This window comes from Sciurus vulgaris (genome assembly GCF_902686455.1).
Source record: "Sciurus vulgaris genome assembly, chromosome: 2".
In the NCBI taxonomy this organism is placed as follows: Eukaryota; Metazoa; Chordata; class Mammalia; order Rodentia; family Sciuridae; genus Sciurus; species Sciurus vulgaris.
This window is the reverse complement of record NC_136462.1, coordinates 188,901,417-188,916,138: the sequence shown is the minus strand read 5'-3', so window position 1 is coordinate 188,916,138 and position 14,722 is coordinate 188,901,417. Positions and strand designations below refer to the sequence as shown.

The following is a 14,722-nucleotide window of genomic DNA, read 5'->3' as shown; positions in this document are numbered from 1 at the left end:
CCTCCCCGGGATGAGCAGAATTAGCCAGGCGGACAGACGGGAGAAGGCAGGGGAATGTTACTGAAGGCCTCGGAGCAGGAGGAGAGGACCTGTGTATGGAGCGGGAGGGGAGACTAAAGGCCAACAGGGCCACCCCAGGGAGCCGAGGCAGAGGCCTGGATCGTGCGCTGTAGTTGAGACGGTGGCCTCTGGCTTGCGGGTGGGGAGTGGTTTGGAGATGAGACCAGAGCCTGCCCAGGAAGCCAGGCAGAAGTGGCTGTGAGATCAGGGGCCAGGAAACAGGACTCCCCACAGAGCAGGCAGAAAAGGTGCACCAGGTAAAGCATTAGGATAAAACAGTACGCAGAGACTCGGAACCGGAAGTTTTGAGATGGACACAGGTTTGGAGCCAGAGGAAAACCCCAAGAGCCCCAAGGGTTTTGCAGAATCTGGCACCGAGAGTCTCGGGGATGAATGAGCATTGCCAAGAGCAAGGGATCAGCTGGGAGTCAGAGCGAGGTGGCTCAGACAGGCCACAAACCCTAATTTCCTCTCCTTGGTCGCGCACACTTCCTTCTGATTTCTTTTTCTGATGATTCATAAGAAAAAGCTTTTCCCCGTGTAAATTCATAGCAGAAATGTCTGGGCAGCCAGGTTACCCTCACCCCAAGTTCTAACCTCTGACCCCGGGCCCCAGAACCCAACTTAACCCCAGTTGACCGAGTGAGTGGATGTGGGCTGCCGAGAAATAGGCCCGGAGGAAGCAAGAAGAGGCTGCAGGCCCTGCGGCGGCCGGGGCTCCAGAAGGGGCTTCAGGGGCAGCTCGCACCAGCCAGGACCCAAGCAGCTGCGGACGGAACTCAGACTCTTTGGAGTTGAGAAAAGCAGTGACGTAAAGATGCCACAGCTGACGCAGCAGCTTCAGTGAGGTAATACCTGCCACCAAACGCGTTCGTCCTACGGGGAACGGACCTGTGGACAAGTGCATGGGGCACAGAGCGCCAGGCAACAGGCAGGGCAGGGCAGGCTTTGGGCCAACCGAGGTGGCAGGATGCCTACAAAACAACTTTTGGTTGTGGGGCTCTCTGGATTTTGGATACAGGAGTTTTCTCCTCCTCCTCCTCCTCCTCCTCATGTGTGTGGGCACACGCATGCATGTGCACTGCTGGGGACCCAACCCAGGGCCTTGAGCATCCTGGGTCAGATAAGGGATTTTTCAGCTGAAATGGTATGAATGTGCTGGTCCCTCCCTGGGAGCCCACCCCACTGCATGCCGTTGTATAGATGAAGAAACAGGCTCAGAAAGGTACAGGAAGCTGTGAAGGCGTCGCAGCTCTAAGTGGCTGGCCTGGGAGGCGAACAGTCTGACATCTTCCCTACCCCCTCATGGGTCCCTGGGGAGGCTGAGATGCCAAGCAGGTGCTCAAAATGCCAGGGAATGTGCGAGTGGGTTAAGAGCAGGTATCACCAGAATGGCGTCATTCAGTGCCTGCAGACACGCCCCCACCCACCGCCCCTCCTCGATGGTCCCCACAGGCAGGACGTCCGTCTCGGAGGCAGGTCCAGGAGCATCCGGACGCCTTATAGACCCAGAGCTCTACACGTCCTCTGCACCCATCCTCAGGGCCGGGACTCAGAGGGTCCAGGCAGACATGGTTCTTGTCCCCACAGGGCTCAGGGTCCTCCGCAGGAGCAGGCAATGAGCACGCCAATAGACAGTGGCTTCAAAGTGTCATAAATGACATGCAGAAAACAAGAAAGGGCAGAGGGGGAATGGAAAGAAACAGGCTTGACAAGGTCTCTCTCCAGAGGCGAGCGCCGCAGGGAAGTGGGGTGCCATCAGGCAGGGATCAGGGGCGAGGGCACTTCAGACACAAGAGGGGAATGGCAAATGCAAAGTCCCGAGGTCACACGGGAACAGAGGGCCTGGAGCACTATAGGCAGAGGCTCAGGGTCAAGGATGAGATGAACGGTCCCTAGAGCCAGGGCAAGGTACTTGGATTTCATCCCGGGACAGCCCTCGAGGGACTTGCGGGGGAGTCACGTGCTCTGATTTTCACATGCTGTGGTTTATATTTTGAAAGATGGTTCAGGCAGCCACATGGAGGACAGAATCCACAGGACACCCTCTGAGTCTCTGTTTCCTCATCTATAAAATGGGTCCATGAGGGGTCTAGCCTAGGGTGGACCCTCAGAAGGTGGGAGAACAAAGACCAGGTTTTCCTGCTGAACCGCACACCAGGAGAACCAGTGTTAAGTCCTGCACAGGTGGTTTCCCTGCTTAAACTCCTCTGAGGCTTCCCTACTGCCTTAGGAGCACTTGGTCCTAGGTCCTGTTTGGTCCGGTCCCTGCTCATTTGCCCAGTCCCATCCCTTACCCTCTCCAAATGGGCCTCTACTCTCCTGTCAGCTGGGTCCCTCCTGGATGGTGCCAGGCCCTTTGCCCAGAGCACAGGTCTTTGCAGCAGCCTCACCAGAGCCTGCAGAAGGCAGGGGAGGGTTGGTGCTGGATGAACACCCCCAGGACCGGCCCTCTCCCCAGCAATGAGAAGCCCAGGAAGTGGGGACCACATTAAGCGGGGGACTCTGCACAAAAGGAAGGACAGAGGGCTGTAAAAAGCAAAATCAACAAGACAGAGAAGGTTTCTGCACACTGGGTTTGTTTCAAAGTGCTTTCTGATTTAAGGTGAGGTGATAGTTTCCCATGACTGCTGCAGCAAATCCCCACAAACTTGGTGGCTTAAAATAACACCAATTATTCTCTTACAGTTCTGGAGGCCAGAGGTTCAAAATCGGTCTCACCAGGCTCCGTCAAAGTTGCTCTGGAGGCTCCAAAAGAAGACGTGCTTCCTTCTCTTCTCAATTCCACGGCTTGGTCCACAGCCCCTTCCGCCATCTTCAAAGCACACACCGCTCCAAGCTCACGTCACCTCCCCCGGCTCTGAGGCCCCCTGCATTCTCTGGTCAGGATCCTTGTGATTCCATTCAGATAACCCAAGGTGGCCTCCCTACCTCAAGATCCTTAACTTACTGGCATCTGCAAAGCCTCTTTTGCACATAAAGATAACACAGTTTTCAGAGATTACATTTAGGGACACCACTCGGTCAACTGCAGGTGAGTTCACGGAGGCTATTGATTGACAGCGTCTCAGTCTCCCCATGCTCCCCTCTCTTCTCTGGAGAAGACAGGGAAGGATGTGCCTGCTGCAGTAGTTTACTGCTGCTCACCAATATTGGGGTCTGCTCCCTAGCACAGGGGACACATGATCTGGGCTTCCTAGCCATTGAGCTAGTTGGGGTCAGTAGGCTATGAGCAGAAACCACGTGGCCTCTTCTAGGTGGAAGCACAGAAAAGCAAACATGAGATCTTCAGGCTGTCTCTGTAAGACCAGCATCTTCTGGAAGGGGAAGATCTGACCAGTCTGCAGCTCTGAGTGACTCCGTGGAGCAGAGCCCAATCTCCGGCTTCTCTGCTGATTGTCATGGGACATGTAGAAGAGCAAAAATAAATCTTCCTTGCGATAAGCAACTGAGATTTTTGTGGGCTACTTGTCACTGCAGCATACCCAGCCTGATCTAACTAATCTACTCAATTAATGGGTTTAACAAACAGCCACTTACTGACCATCTACCATGACCCAAACACCTTACATCCTTGACATGCAATCCTCATAATCACTCAAGCATGGTCAGAATAATCTACTCCATTTTATAGGTGAGGACACTGAAACAGAAAGAGGTGGAGGTGACACACACACAGTTTGGAAGCGGTAGAGCTGGAATTCAAGCCCAGAATAATGTGGTTCAAAGACAAACTTGGCTGTTGCAAGGTCCCTCCTAAAAGGCACCAGAGGCTTCCAGAACATTCTCTGGTCCCAGAAAGCTGTCACTTCAAGGGTCAGTGGGAGCCTCTGGCCAGGGCAGATGAATCCTGGTGCCAGAATCCCCAGTGACAAAGTGAGTCCACCCCTGAGTCTTGCAGCCCTGCAAGTCCAGCTCAAACCCGTTATGACAGGCAGGCCAGTTCTTATTCACACCTCACACATCCCTGTGCTGAAAAGCTTTTGCTGAGCACCTATTTGTGCCAGGTGCTGTCCTGGCCACCTGGAAAAGGGCAGTGAACAAAGATCTCTGGAGAAAACAAGCAACGCTCTCAGTAAGTGAGCAGCTCGTCAGAAGATTGTTAGCACTGTGGGAAGAAGCAGGGGTGGACGAGGTGGGGCACCGAGAGGATCTGCAAGCTGAAACAGGTGGAGGAGTTAGGTCTCAGGAAGGAAGTCACAGGAACAGGCTGCAGGAAGGCCGAGGGAGACCAGCAGAGGCCAGGGGAGAACATTCCAGGCAGTGGACAGCCTGTGCCAAGTCCCTACCGTGGGAGTGGCCATGTCATCCCAGTCAGCAAGGACAGGTCGGGCAGGCAGAGCAAGCGAGGGCAGGGGAGACCAGGGAGGCAACTGGGGACGATGCAACCCACAGATGGCACTGCGATTACCCCTCCCCAGAGGGAGGAAGCTGGCGCTTTTTCCACCCGCTTATCTGATGTGTGGTTGGAGGAGCCGGCAGGGCAGGCATGGGGGGCTGCACGCCTCGGCACATCTGAGGAACCTCAGTGGGGACCTGAGGCGGCTGACATCCGCTCGGCCTGCGGCTTCTTCCCGTGGCTTCCGCATCTCAGGTTTGCCCTGACGGCTGCTATTTTTGTTCCTGCTTGGGGTTCTGTGGTGCGTTCCTCTGTGCATGGCCCTGGGGCTACTGCGCTTGGCCCCTCTTTGTGTTTGCTTTGCTTGGGGCAAATGGGAGAGGGGTCACTTCAATGTTCCAACTGGGGGACACTTAGTGTCCAGCAAATGGAAGAGGAAATTTATTAGTTGTATCTCCTTGTCAGCTGTCATGACTTTCCAAGCTCAGAGAGGTTAGGTGGCTTGTCCAAGGTCACGCAGCCACATCACACCACAGATCAAGAATTCTAATCCTGTCTAAGTCTAAAGGGCCTTAACTCGCAGAGAGTTCTTGCAATGGCCGCCCATATTAGTTCTCCCCAGTGGACACTCTGTGCCCCCTGGCTTTCCAGTAAGCATCAGAATAAAGGGGCATTGCCCATGGGTGACATCCTCCAAAGCATCACCATGGATGGGAAGGACCATGACATGGAGAGAGGGGGCAATCAGAGCAGGCTTCTGGGAAGCCAGGATGTTACCGCCGCCCCTGCAGGAAAAACCAGGGGTGGAGGGTAAAGGAAGCACGTTCTGGACAAAGAGGTCTGAAGAGGCCCGGCTGCTTGGTCAACGAGCACAGGGCAAGACTCTGGAGGAGGCAGAACCTGCAAAAAGTGAGATCGGCCTGGCGCCCCAGCCCCAGGGGCACATGAAAGGTGTCAGCATGGCCCCCCAACCCCTGCGGGTCAGGAGAACACCCAGCAAAAGGCGCTTAGGGGTCTGGGGAGGGATGAGCACCTCGGGAGCTCCTGGCGATTCCTCGCTACAGTGAGAGCAGACTCTAGGAAGTGGAGGCAGAGAGGCCTGGGAAGAGGGCCCTGAAGCCCCCCAGGTGACAGGAAGGACAGGTGACTGCACATTGAAGACGCCGGCAGCAGGCGGCTCTGATGAGGGAGAAGGCAGAGAAAGGGTCTAGCCTGACAGGAGCGGTGGCCGAAGCTTCGGGAGTGAGGATCGGGAATCAAGACAAGGCCGTGAAAGTCCCTGCCTCCTTCCAGACAGGCCCTCTGGGGGTGGGGACAGGGTCTCAACAGACAGGGTACGTGAGCTGCTAGACACCAAGAGAGCGAGAGCGAGCCCAGGCCCAGGGCTCCTGTCCCAATCTCATCTCCACAGACAGCGACCAGACCTCCGGCGCTCCCTGGAAAACGGCCCGGACCTGGAGAAGCTGGAGAAGCCCCTCTGTGAACGTGTGCAGGCCTCTGGCTCCACTGTGCCCGAGCTGCCTCCTAGGCCCGGGGTTCCATGACGTACCGGAGCAGAGGAGAGCTCAGGGAGGCCGCAGGCTAGGAAAGGAGATTAACGTGGAGAAGGGGCCTGCCGGCCTCTGGGGGGCCCCACACCCCGATTTCCAAGACAGTAGAGCAGAAGGAACTGCTGGGACCAGCCTGAATTATTTTCTGGAGGAAGTCAGAGGCCAGCTGAGAGCGAAGACCTGCCCGGCTCACCCAGCAATGACTCAGGTGTCCCACTCCTGGGCACCTTCGCTCTTCCCAGAAGTATTCAGTGGGTGCCTACTAGGTGCCAGCCCATTTGCAGCAGACACACTGAATTTAATCACAAGCTCCCCAGGAGGAGAGAACATTTTTATTTACTGAGCATAAACAATGTGCTTTATGTATCTTGTCCCATGTCATCCTAACAACCTGCCATTTTGTAGACTCAGAGAGGTAAGGTGACTGGTTTGAGGTCACACAGCAAGCAAGGAACAGTGCCATGGTTCAAAGCTAGGACTTAAACCTGGGTTCAGCTCCTGTTCTATGGGCAGGGGGCAAAAAGGGGTGGCAGCTCTGCAGCCTCAGTCTCCCTCCCAAGGCCTTCCTCCCCTCCCTAGACTATTCTCCCGGGTCAGTAAGTCCTTTGATGAATTCCTTTCCCAGCTGGGACCCCCTGGAAATGACCAGAGACCTGATTGCTCTCAGCCAGGCCTTACAGGGAACACGGAGCCTGGCTCCAGGCACACCACGGAGGTCTACACCAATGGGAGCTTCAGCCTCCTCCTGACCTGAGCCACGTGCTGGGTCATTTGCACATCTGACAAGGCAACATGAATAAAGGTCCTTCTACACACTGGGAAAAACGCGAGGCAGCGCGGGTGTGCCTGAGTGTGTGCACACACATACACGTTCACACACACAATCCTCACCATGCAGGGAGACAGGTATCAGGGTCCCCATTTTATGGATGCGGAGCCTGAGACTTGGAAGGAGATTTCCCACTGTCACAGACGTATTTGTGTCACAGTGAAGATGTAAAGGCAGACCCTGACCAGACCCTGGCATGCAGCTGGCTCTGAGGGTCACTTCCTCCCTGCCAGCTGCCCGGGGAGCCCTCCGGCAGCCCTGGGCCTGCTGCCTCCTGCTGGCTTCCAGACCCAGTGTGGAAGAAGAGGGGGTCCTCCCAGGACAGTAGCTGTTTCTTGGTGTCCCTCAGCTCCCCAGTGAGGGGAAGCAGATCCTGGCAGGCAGCTTCCGTTCCTGGAATGCAGGTGCCCAGGGCCAGATCTCCAACAGTGACTGTGATAAATCCGAGCACCAGAAGAGTCAGACCTCCTAGACGGCTGGGTACAGATGGAGTCCCGTCCCCAGCTCAGCCAACTCCCGACACAGTCCCCCAGGGGCAGCTGGAAAGTGCCACTCATGTCAGGTATCTGCATTCAAAATTTCCTCTGCTCCTTATGTGCAGGAGTCTGCCCTTAAATCTGTGACCCTGTCCTTCCTCACTGTTGCTGTCTATAATGGGATGGTGAGTGGAGATCCCAACTGGTTATTTGTCCACCTCCTTACTTAACAACAACAAAAAAATGACAGTCACTAAATTGGGGGAGGAATTTTTATTGACTCCCCAGTCTCCAAATCCAATGGCAGAGCAACCTGACTTTGTTCCTGGTGACGTTCCCGCTTCTCCTCGCCCCTCCCACTGCTCAGCCCAGGTATCTTCTGGAAGACCTGCCCTGGACTGTCCCCACCTTACTCTCATTCTTCCTGGTCAGAGTTGGGCAGATTCCCCCAGGCACGCCGGCCAGGCCTCCCGCGTGGCATGAGGATGAAGGAAAGCAAGAGTGAATGTCTGCTGAGTACCCCGGGTCCCCAGGACGCTCTGGGCACCAAGACCGGGGGCCAAGCCTGCTCTGCAGAGTCAAGCCCACCAACCAACCTCCAGAATTCGTTTTCAGGAGAGAGCTGCCAACTGCAGGTCCTGGACTCTCCGGGGCATCCTCATTCCAGAACGTGACAGGCACCCGTCGGTCCCTATCTGTCCCCACCCAGCATCACCTGTCTTCACCCCACAGCACCGGCCTGACCACCTCCAGCGGGCGAGGTGGCGGGCAACGCTGCTTACCTTCCGCAGAAACACACCTGCAATGCACCAGCGTCTCCCAGGGAGAAGGAGCCGGAGCCTCATTCCACAGAAGCCCAGGCAGCGAGAGAACGAGCCCGCCACAGCCTCTGTGCGAGTCTGCTGCATAATCAGCAGAGAAAGAGAAAAAGTGCCAGAAATAGCAAGCTTTATAAGCCCTCCTGACAACTCTGGGTCCTCTATTGGCTGGAGGCCTGGCAGCCCCCCCCATCCCATTCCTATAAGGTGAAATGAAAAACCTGTTACTTAACCTCTTTTATCAAATTCCATCTCCTATCCCAATTTGGGCCCGCGCGAGGGGAGCTCCTGGTGGTGGTCTCCGCACGGGGTCTCGGGGGCAGAAGGGGAGGCAGCCCCCGCACAGAGCACAGCTCTGCATCTCTGCAAGTTGTGCTCACCCTCGCAGGCTGCCTGGGAGCAGGCGTCGTCCAGGAAGGGCCTGGGAAGCACCTGTCAACCTGGGAGACTGGCATCCCTCCTCTTTCAGCAATTAGACTTCCGGGCTTCCATCCTGCAGAACACCCGTGCCCGGCCGGATGCTGCCCAAGGACACTGCTCCTTCCGGAGGGAACACAGGTCAGCTGGTAGGTAACTTACCATTGGTAAGCAGAAACTCACCCATTCTACGGAGCAGGATGGATGAGGAGGCTCTGGGGTGCTGGCTCGGAATGGTTGGGACCAAAGGTCAAGGACATGATCTCACTTTTGCAAAAATAGTAACTGTGTGTTTGGAAATGCAGGGGAGAAGGCACAGTTTTAACAGCGGTTACCCCAGGGAGCAGAAGGAGGTATTTTCAGTTGCTACTTTTTTCTTTCTTGTCTTGTTTCTTTTTTTTTTTTTCTTTTGCACAAACATGTATTACATTTGCAATTTAAAACAGAAACATAGCCCAGTGCGGTGGCCCACGCCTGTAAACCCAGCGGCTCAAGAGGCTGAGGCAGGAGGATCACAGGTTCCAAGCCAGTCAGCAATTTAGCAAGACTGTAAGCAACCTAGTTAGACTCTGTCTCAAAGTAAAAAATAAAAAGGGCTGGGGGTGTGGCCCAGTGGTTAAGTGGCCTTGGTTCAATCCCCAGTACCAAAAAACAAAAACAAAAAGCCCCCAGAAACATGGGGGACACTCCTCTGAAGTCCTAGGTGCGGGACAAGGTCACTCGCCACAGGCTAGATGGGGCTTGGGACCGTGCTAGCTCCAGGCCTGGTGGAACCCCAGAAGTCTCATTAGCTTTCACCAAAATGTCACTAAATTAGGGCTCCATGAGAAGAGAGAGTGCTGGACAAGAGTCCTGGGTGTGAATCCCAGCGCTGCCTGCTGCAGCAGCTGCCTTCCCTGAGCCTCGGTTTCCTCATCCGTAGAACGGGGAGAGCAGTACCTACTAAGGATCATGCACCCTGCCGAGTGCTGTAAGGGTTTTACGTTTTTGGAGGTATGAGAAGTGAAAAGGGCCGCTGGGGACGTGTGTCCAGGACCGAGCAAGCCGAGTGCTGGGGAATCCTTCCGCCACGGGACCCTTGGAAAGGAAGGAACCAGGAGGCAGAGAAGGGCCAGGGAATAGCAGATGCCATGTGATGGGGCTCGTGCCCAGCTGTCCCAGGAGGAGGGAGAGGGTGAGGGTGATCAGAGAAGCTTCTGGAAGGGGCTTCCGTGTCCATTTTTCTTCCTCCAGCCGTTCCCTCCGCCTGCAAGCTCCCCCCGCCCTTCCCTCGGCTGCCTCCTCATCCTCCTGGCCCTGCCCAGAGCTCTCCCTCCCCAGCGCGGTTCCTCGGCTCACTGGCACCAGCACAGCCCGCTCCACCACACGCTCCTCCAGCCACGGTTTCTGTGGGGTGTTTGGTCTTGTTTCTGTGTTTACTGCTCATCTTCCTCACTCGGCTCTGAGTTCCCTGATGGCTGAGACCATGATCTCTGAGTCCCAGCACCAACACAAGGCCTGACACACAGTAGGTGCTCAATAAATAGAACATACAGCCCATAAAGCCAAGGCCAAAGTCAAGTATGCAGCGCTCTTCTGAAGGAAAAAGAGAGGCAGATTTTGCACCAGGATCCGAAAATGGATAAAAACTTCAGGACTACTGAGAATTTAAAAGCCCACACAAAGCTGTTGGAGTGCTAGAAGGAGAAGAAACTATGCGTGAATATTTATATAAACTTAGGAGAAGAAAGAAATTTCTAGATCCAAATTCATATGGATGAACAAGGATGTTTATTGCATCATTATTTATAAGAAATGTGGAAATGACAAAATAGCCCATGGATACAGGAGTAGTTAAATAAATCAAGGCTCTCCTTACCAAGGAATACTATGCAGCCATGAAAACAAATGGCATTTGTTGGTGGAAAGAAGCCCATACTGCTTCCTGAATGTTGAACTTGCTAATCACAAAGCCGAAATTCTGATAAATTAGTTGACTGTCACAGAGAAAGCAAGAAGGTAAAAATCCTTCAGTCATCCTTTATTCAGTCATTCATTTACTCAACAAACATTTCCTTGCCCTCTGCCTACCCCCTACTCCATAGGGGTCATGGTTCCAGATGATAGAGCAATGCATGAACAGGACACTGTCCCTGCCTTCAAAGGCATCCTGCTCTCCCAAAGGTCAGAAATTATGACTAAGGGAGATGGGACTCACAGTGAGGGGCCTCAGAGTCATCGGCTGGGCAAGGGGCTTCCTGGAAAAGATGGGGTGAAGGAGGGGCAGGGTTCAGGTGTGCAGGTGCACCTCGACCCATGACCGGGTTCAGTCCCACTGAGTGCATGAAAGTTTGAAGGTACTGTGTGTAAGGTAAATATGCATTTATGCATGCTGGGCACAGTGGCGCATGCTTGTCATCCCAGTGACTTGGGAGGCTGAGGCAGGAGGATCACACATTCAAGGCCAGCCTCAGCAACTTAGCAAAGTCCTAAGCAACTTGGTGAGACCCTGTCTCAAGGGGGGAGTAAAAAGTCTGGGGGGCTGGCAATGTAGCTCAATGGTAAAGTGCCCCTGGATTCAATCCCCAGTAGCAAAAAATTTAAAAAAAAAAAAATTGCATTTATGACACCTACCCTCCAGAATGTCACAGGTCAGCCCAGTCTACCTTAAACATGCTCGGATCACTTAAATTCACCCATGGTTGGGCAAAATTATCCATGCAAAGCCTATTTAATAATAAAATATTGACAATTTCATGTAACTCATTGAATGCTGAAAGTGAAAATCAGAAGTGTGTATTGTTCTCAGAGTCAAAACACCCTGAATGGAGCCATCCTAAGTCGGGGGCTGTCTAGACAGAGAAGGAACGGGGCGTTTTCAGAGGCAGAGGTGGGCCGCTGCGGGCAGGACAGGAAGTCCCTGCTTCTCCACCGAAGGCTGAACTCGGCCATCCATGCACAGGGAAGGGAGTCCAGCCTGGGACAGCAGGGTCTGGACTTGGTTCTGCCCCCGTGCAGGAGGCTGCATTCCAGGACTGTGCGGTGCAGTGGTAAAGAGCTTCCCCACCGTGACTCAGGCACCCGACAGCACCAGCCCAGAGGCAGGCAGGGCTGGGGCACGTGCCCCGGTGCCCCAGCCGGGCGGGTTCCATCACTGAGGCTCAGCAAGCCCCCCAGGACCTAGGACTGTTCCAGACGCAGTGCGCTCTGCTGTGCACTGAACATTTGGGCCCAAGTACCCTGTGCGGCTGGAGGGGTCCCATCTCTCCAGACCCTCCGCTCAGCCGCTCCTGGGGTGGAGCCAGGAAGGAGCCCTGCACCTTGGAGGACGGCAGCAGTTTGTAGCTTTAGCTTTCAGATTCGGAGGCAGCTCGATGGTTACGGTTCCAAACAAAGAGAAATGACTCAGCTTCCTGCGGAGCTGCCGCAGCCTCTCAGAAAAGATATTTCTGCCTTAGAGCTTCTCTTCTCCGCCATGGAGGCAGCTTATCTAAGCTGCCTTGCCTTCTTGATGTTCAACTGTCCCCAGAGTGAGGGGCAGGGACAACGGGCAGGTATGGGGCCAGACCACCTGGGTTTGAATTGTGACCGTACCCTCCCTCGTCCGGACAACCTGGACAGTCAGACCCTCGCGGAGCCTCTGTTTACTAATCGGAACTAGTGGTCCCTTCCTGGGATCATCACGCACAGAGGCTGCTGCCCGGGGAGAGGGTCTGATCCAGTACCTGGCACAAAGCAGGTGGTCCGTAGATACCATGTCATGAGTGACAGCCGCTTATGATCTCATTTAATCCCCGGGCTGCACGGCACAAGTCCTCATTTGACAAGAGGGAAATGAGACTCCCAGCAACGAACTGGCCCAAGTTTCTGTCTTTGTGCTCACGAGGGTCCCTGCACGCACGACCAGGTCTGCAGAAGCTTCCTCCTCTGCCGCCGTCTGCACTCTGGGCCCTCACTTTCTTTATCTGCAAAATGAGGACAGGTATCCCGAGGTTGAGGAGACCATCCTCCAAGTCCTGAGGAGCCACCAGCCATGTGACCACTCCTTTCCCAGGGACAAGGAGGAGTCATCAAGTGCTGTGCCTCGAGCGTCCCAAGGGGAGGCCCGGAGCTGTGGTGGAAACCCCCTCGGAGCGTCTGGAGCTGAGACCCAGGCTGAGACACAGGGTGCGACTCCTGCAGGTGACGAGACAGAGCCTGGAAATGGCCATCAGAGCCGGGCGGGTGGCACACACCTGTGACCCCAGTGACTCAGGAGGCTGAGGCAGGAGGATCGAGAGCTCAAGGCCAGCCTCAGCAGTTTAGCCAGACCTTGTTTCAAAATAAAATAGAAAGGACTGTGCCATAGCCCAGTGGGAAAGCACCCCTGGGTTCAATCGCAAGTATTGCAAAAAATAAATAAATAAAATACAAAAACACCCATCGGCCACATGGCCACCCTGCGCCACGACGGGAACACTGGGTCTCTCCAGCCTTCATCCTGGAACTAATTAAACTAAAAACAAAACAACAACAACAACCAAAAACCCACCCAGGGCAGGCGAACGCAGGGACCCAAGCCAGCCCCTCCGGAGTTGCCGCCCCGACGCCCGCGCTGGCGGAGCGACCTTAATAGTAACTGACTAATTTTAAGCCCTGTGATTACCAGGGTTGATTTCCCTGGAACCTTCCTTCGCGGCACGAGCACCCTCAGGAGCAGTAATTGCCAAGTTCAATTTTAGCTCTGTCAGGCCCAACCACCGGTGCTGAGGCGGCTGCTCGTCGCCAGGTAAGCTGGTAACGAGTCAGCTCCGGGGCCTCACGTCACAATATTGTGACGCCCGTCAGCGCCTCTAAGAGCTGAGAAGCTGCGCTTCCGAGCAGCACGCCCCACCCAGGGAGGCGACCAAAGGCGCCCTGTGCCTCCCAGGGCTGTCTAGCTCCCTGCCCTGGGATGCTGGGGTTAGGGTGCCCTGTCCCTCCACCCTCCCCAGTCAACTGCCCGCACCATCGCACCATCGGCCTGGCTCGCCTGACCCTCTGACTCACTTCCAAGTCAAGCAGCAGAGTTTTCTTGCAAAACAAGACAAAGTGACTCCATGCCTGTTGGTCCCAAGAAAAAGCCTTTGCCGACCCCCACGGTCCTCAAGGTCAAAGTCGTCACAAAGTCCTCACAGGGATTCCTTGTACGGCTCTCCAGGAGTGAGCCCTGCCCAAGCTCTGGGGCTCCCTGTCCCCGGCCCTCAGTCCCTGGGACATCCTGCTGCCAACAAGTCCCAAGCATCCCTGTCCTGGCCAGGGAAACAGGCCCCTCCAGCCTGGCTCTCCATGAAGCTTGGCCTCCGGCCTCGGGAAAAGGAGGGGCCTCTGGAGAAAATCCCCGCAAGGCACTCGGTATGAGCACTGGCCGAACCTTTGGGCTGGATCATATAATACACTCCCTGGGCATTTAGGAAGCACCTACTGTATGCCAGGCACTGATGCTTTCTGTCTCCCCTTGGATCCTCCAACCACCCAGCAAAAGGAGATCAGTGACTTTTCTTTTCAGATGTCAGGGACAGGAAGTAAGCTCTGCGGGCCACATGCCTTCTGATCACAGGGTCCAAAATCAGAGTTAAACGCAGCCAGGCATGAGGCAGGAGCGTGCGGTCTGATCCGCGAGGCAGGTCAGAACTCTTGACCCGTCCCGCCTCACGCGCCCTCACTCGGGCCCCAGCCCCACCTGGGGCTGGTCTGGGGGACCCACACGCAGCGCCGCATCCCAGCCTGGTTTGTTAAAGGGCCCCGCTGGACTTGGCATCTGCCCTGCTAGTCACCTGCCCCGCTCCTCACCTGCCCCAGCCCCACTACGAACATGCCCTCTCCTGGCAGGGCCACGACGGAACTGTACAGTGGGCCTGGCCGAGCATGCAGGGGCGGGTTTTGGGCAGACTTCAGCTTCAGGAGCCAGAATTGGGTTTTGTCCTTTCTTCTCACTCAACTGTTCCCAATCCTGATGATGTGAAGAAATTCCTGCCCAGAATACCACAAATTAAGTGGATGCAATAACCGTCCCCATTTTACAGAGGAGGAAACTGAGGCACAGAGAGGTTAAGCAACTTACTAGATGTACACAGCAAGTAATTGTCAGACGGGATTAGAACAATAGACTTGGGCCACCCATGCATGCTTGCTACTACTATGCTACACGGTCCATTGAGCCAGACTCCCTCATTTTATAGATAAGGACACTGAGGTTCCAAGATATGGGAGCCTGCCCGGCTGGAGCTTCGACC

The 14,722-nt window shown here is 55.1% G+C and overlaps 1 protein-coding gene across 6 annotated transcripts in view; it reads right to left on the bottom strand.

The window, feature by feature from the left end:
• The window catches only part of TOX2 (TOX high mobility group box family member 2), a gene marked incomplete at its 5' end in the record, with an annotated part of 125,950 nt that overhangs the window by 92,490 nt on the left and 18,738 nt on the right, over positions 1-14,722 (bottom strand). For 2 of the 6 annotated variants that reach the window (XM_079126918.1, XM_079126921.1), the window contains one exon: positions 8,037-8,162. The exons of the other annotated variants lie outside the window; for them this stretch is intronic. In XM_079126918.1, the coding sequence (XP_078983044.1) occupies positions 8,037-8,162 (126 nt within the window). Of the gene's footprint in view, positions 1-8,036; positions 8,163-14,722 lie in introns of those variants that run through there. 6 annotated transcript variants of the gene reach the window in all.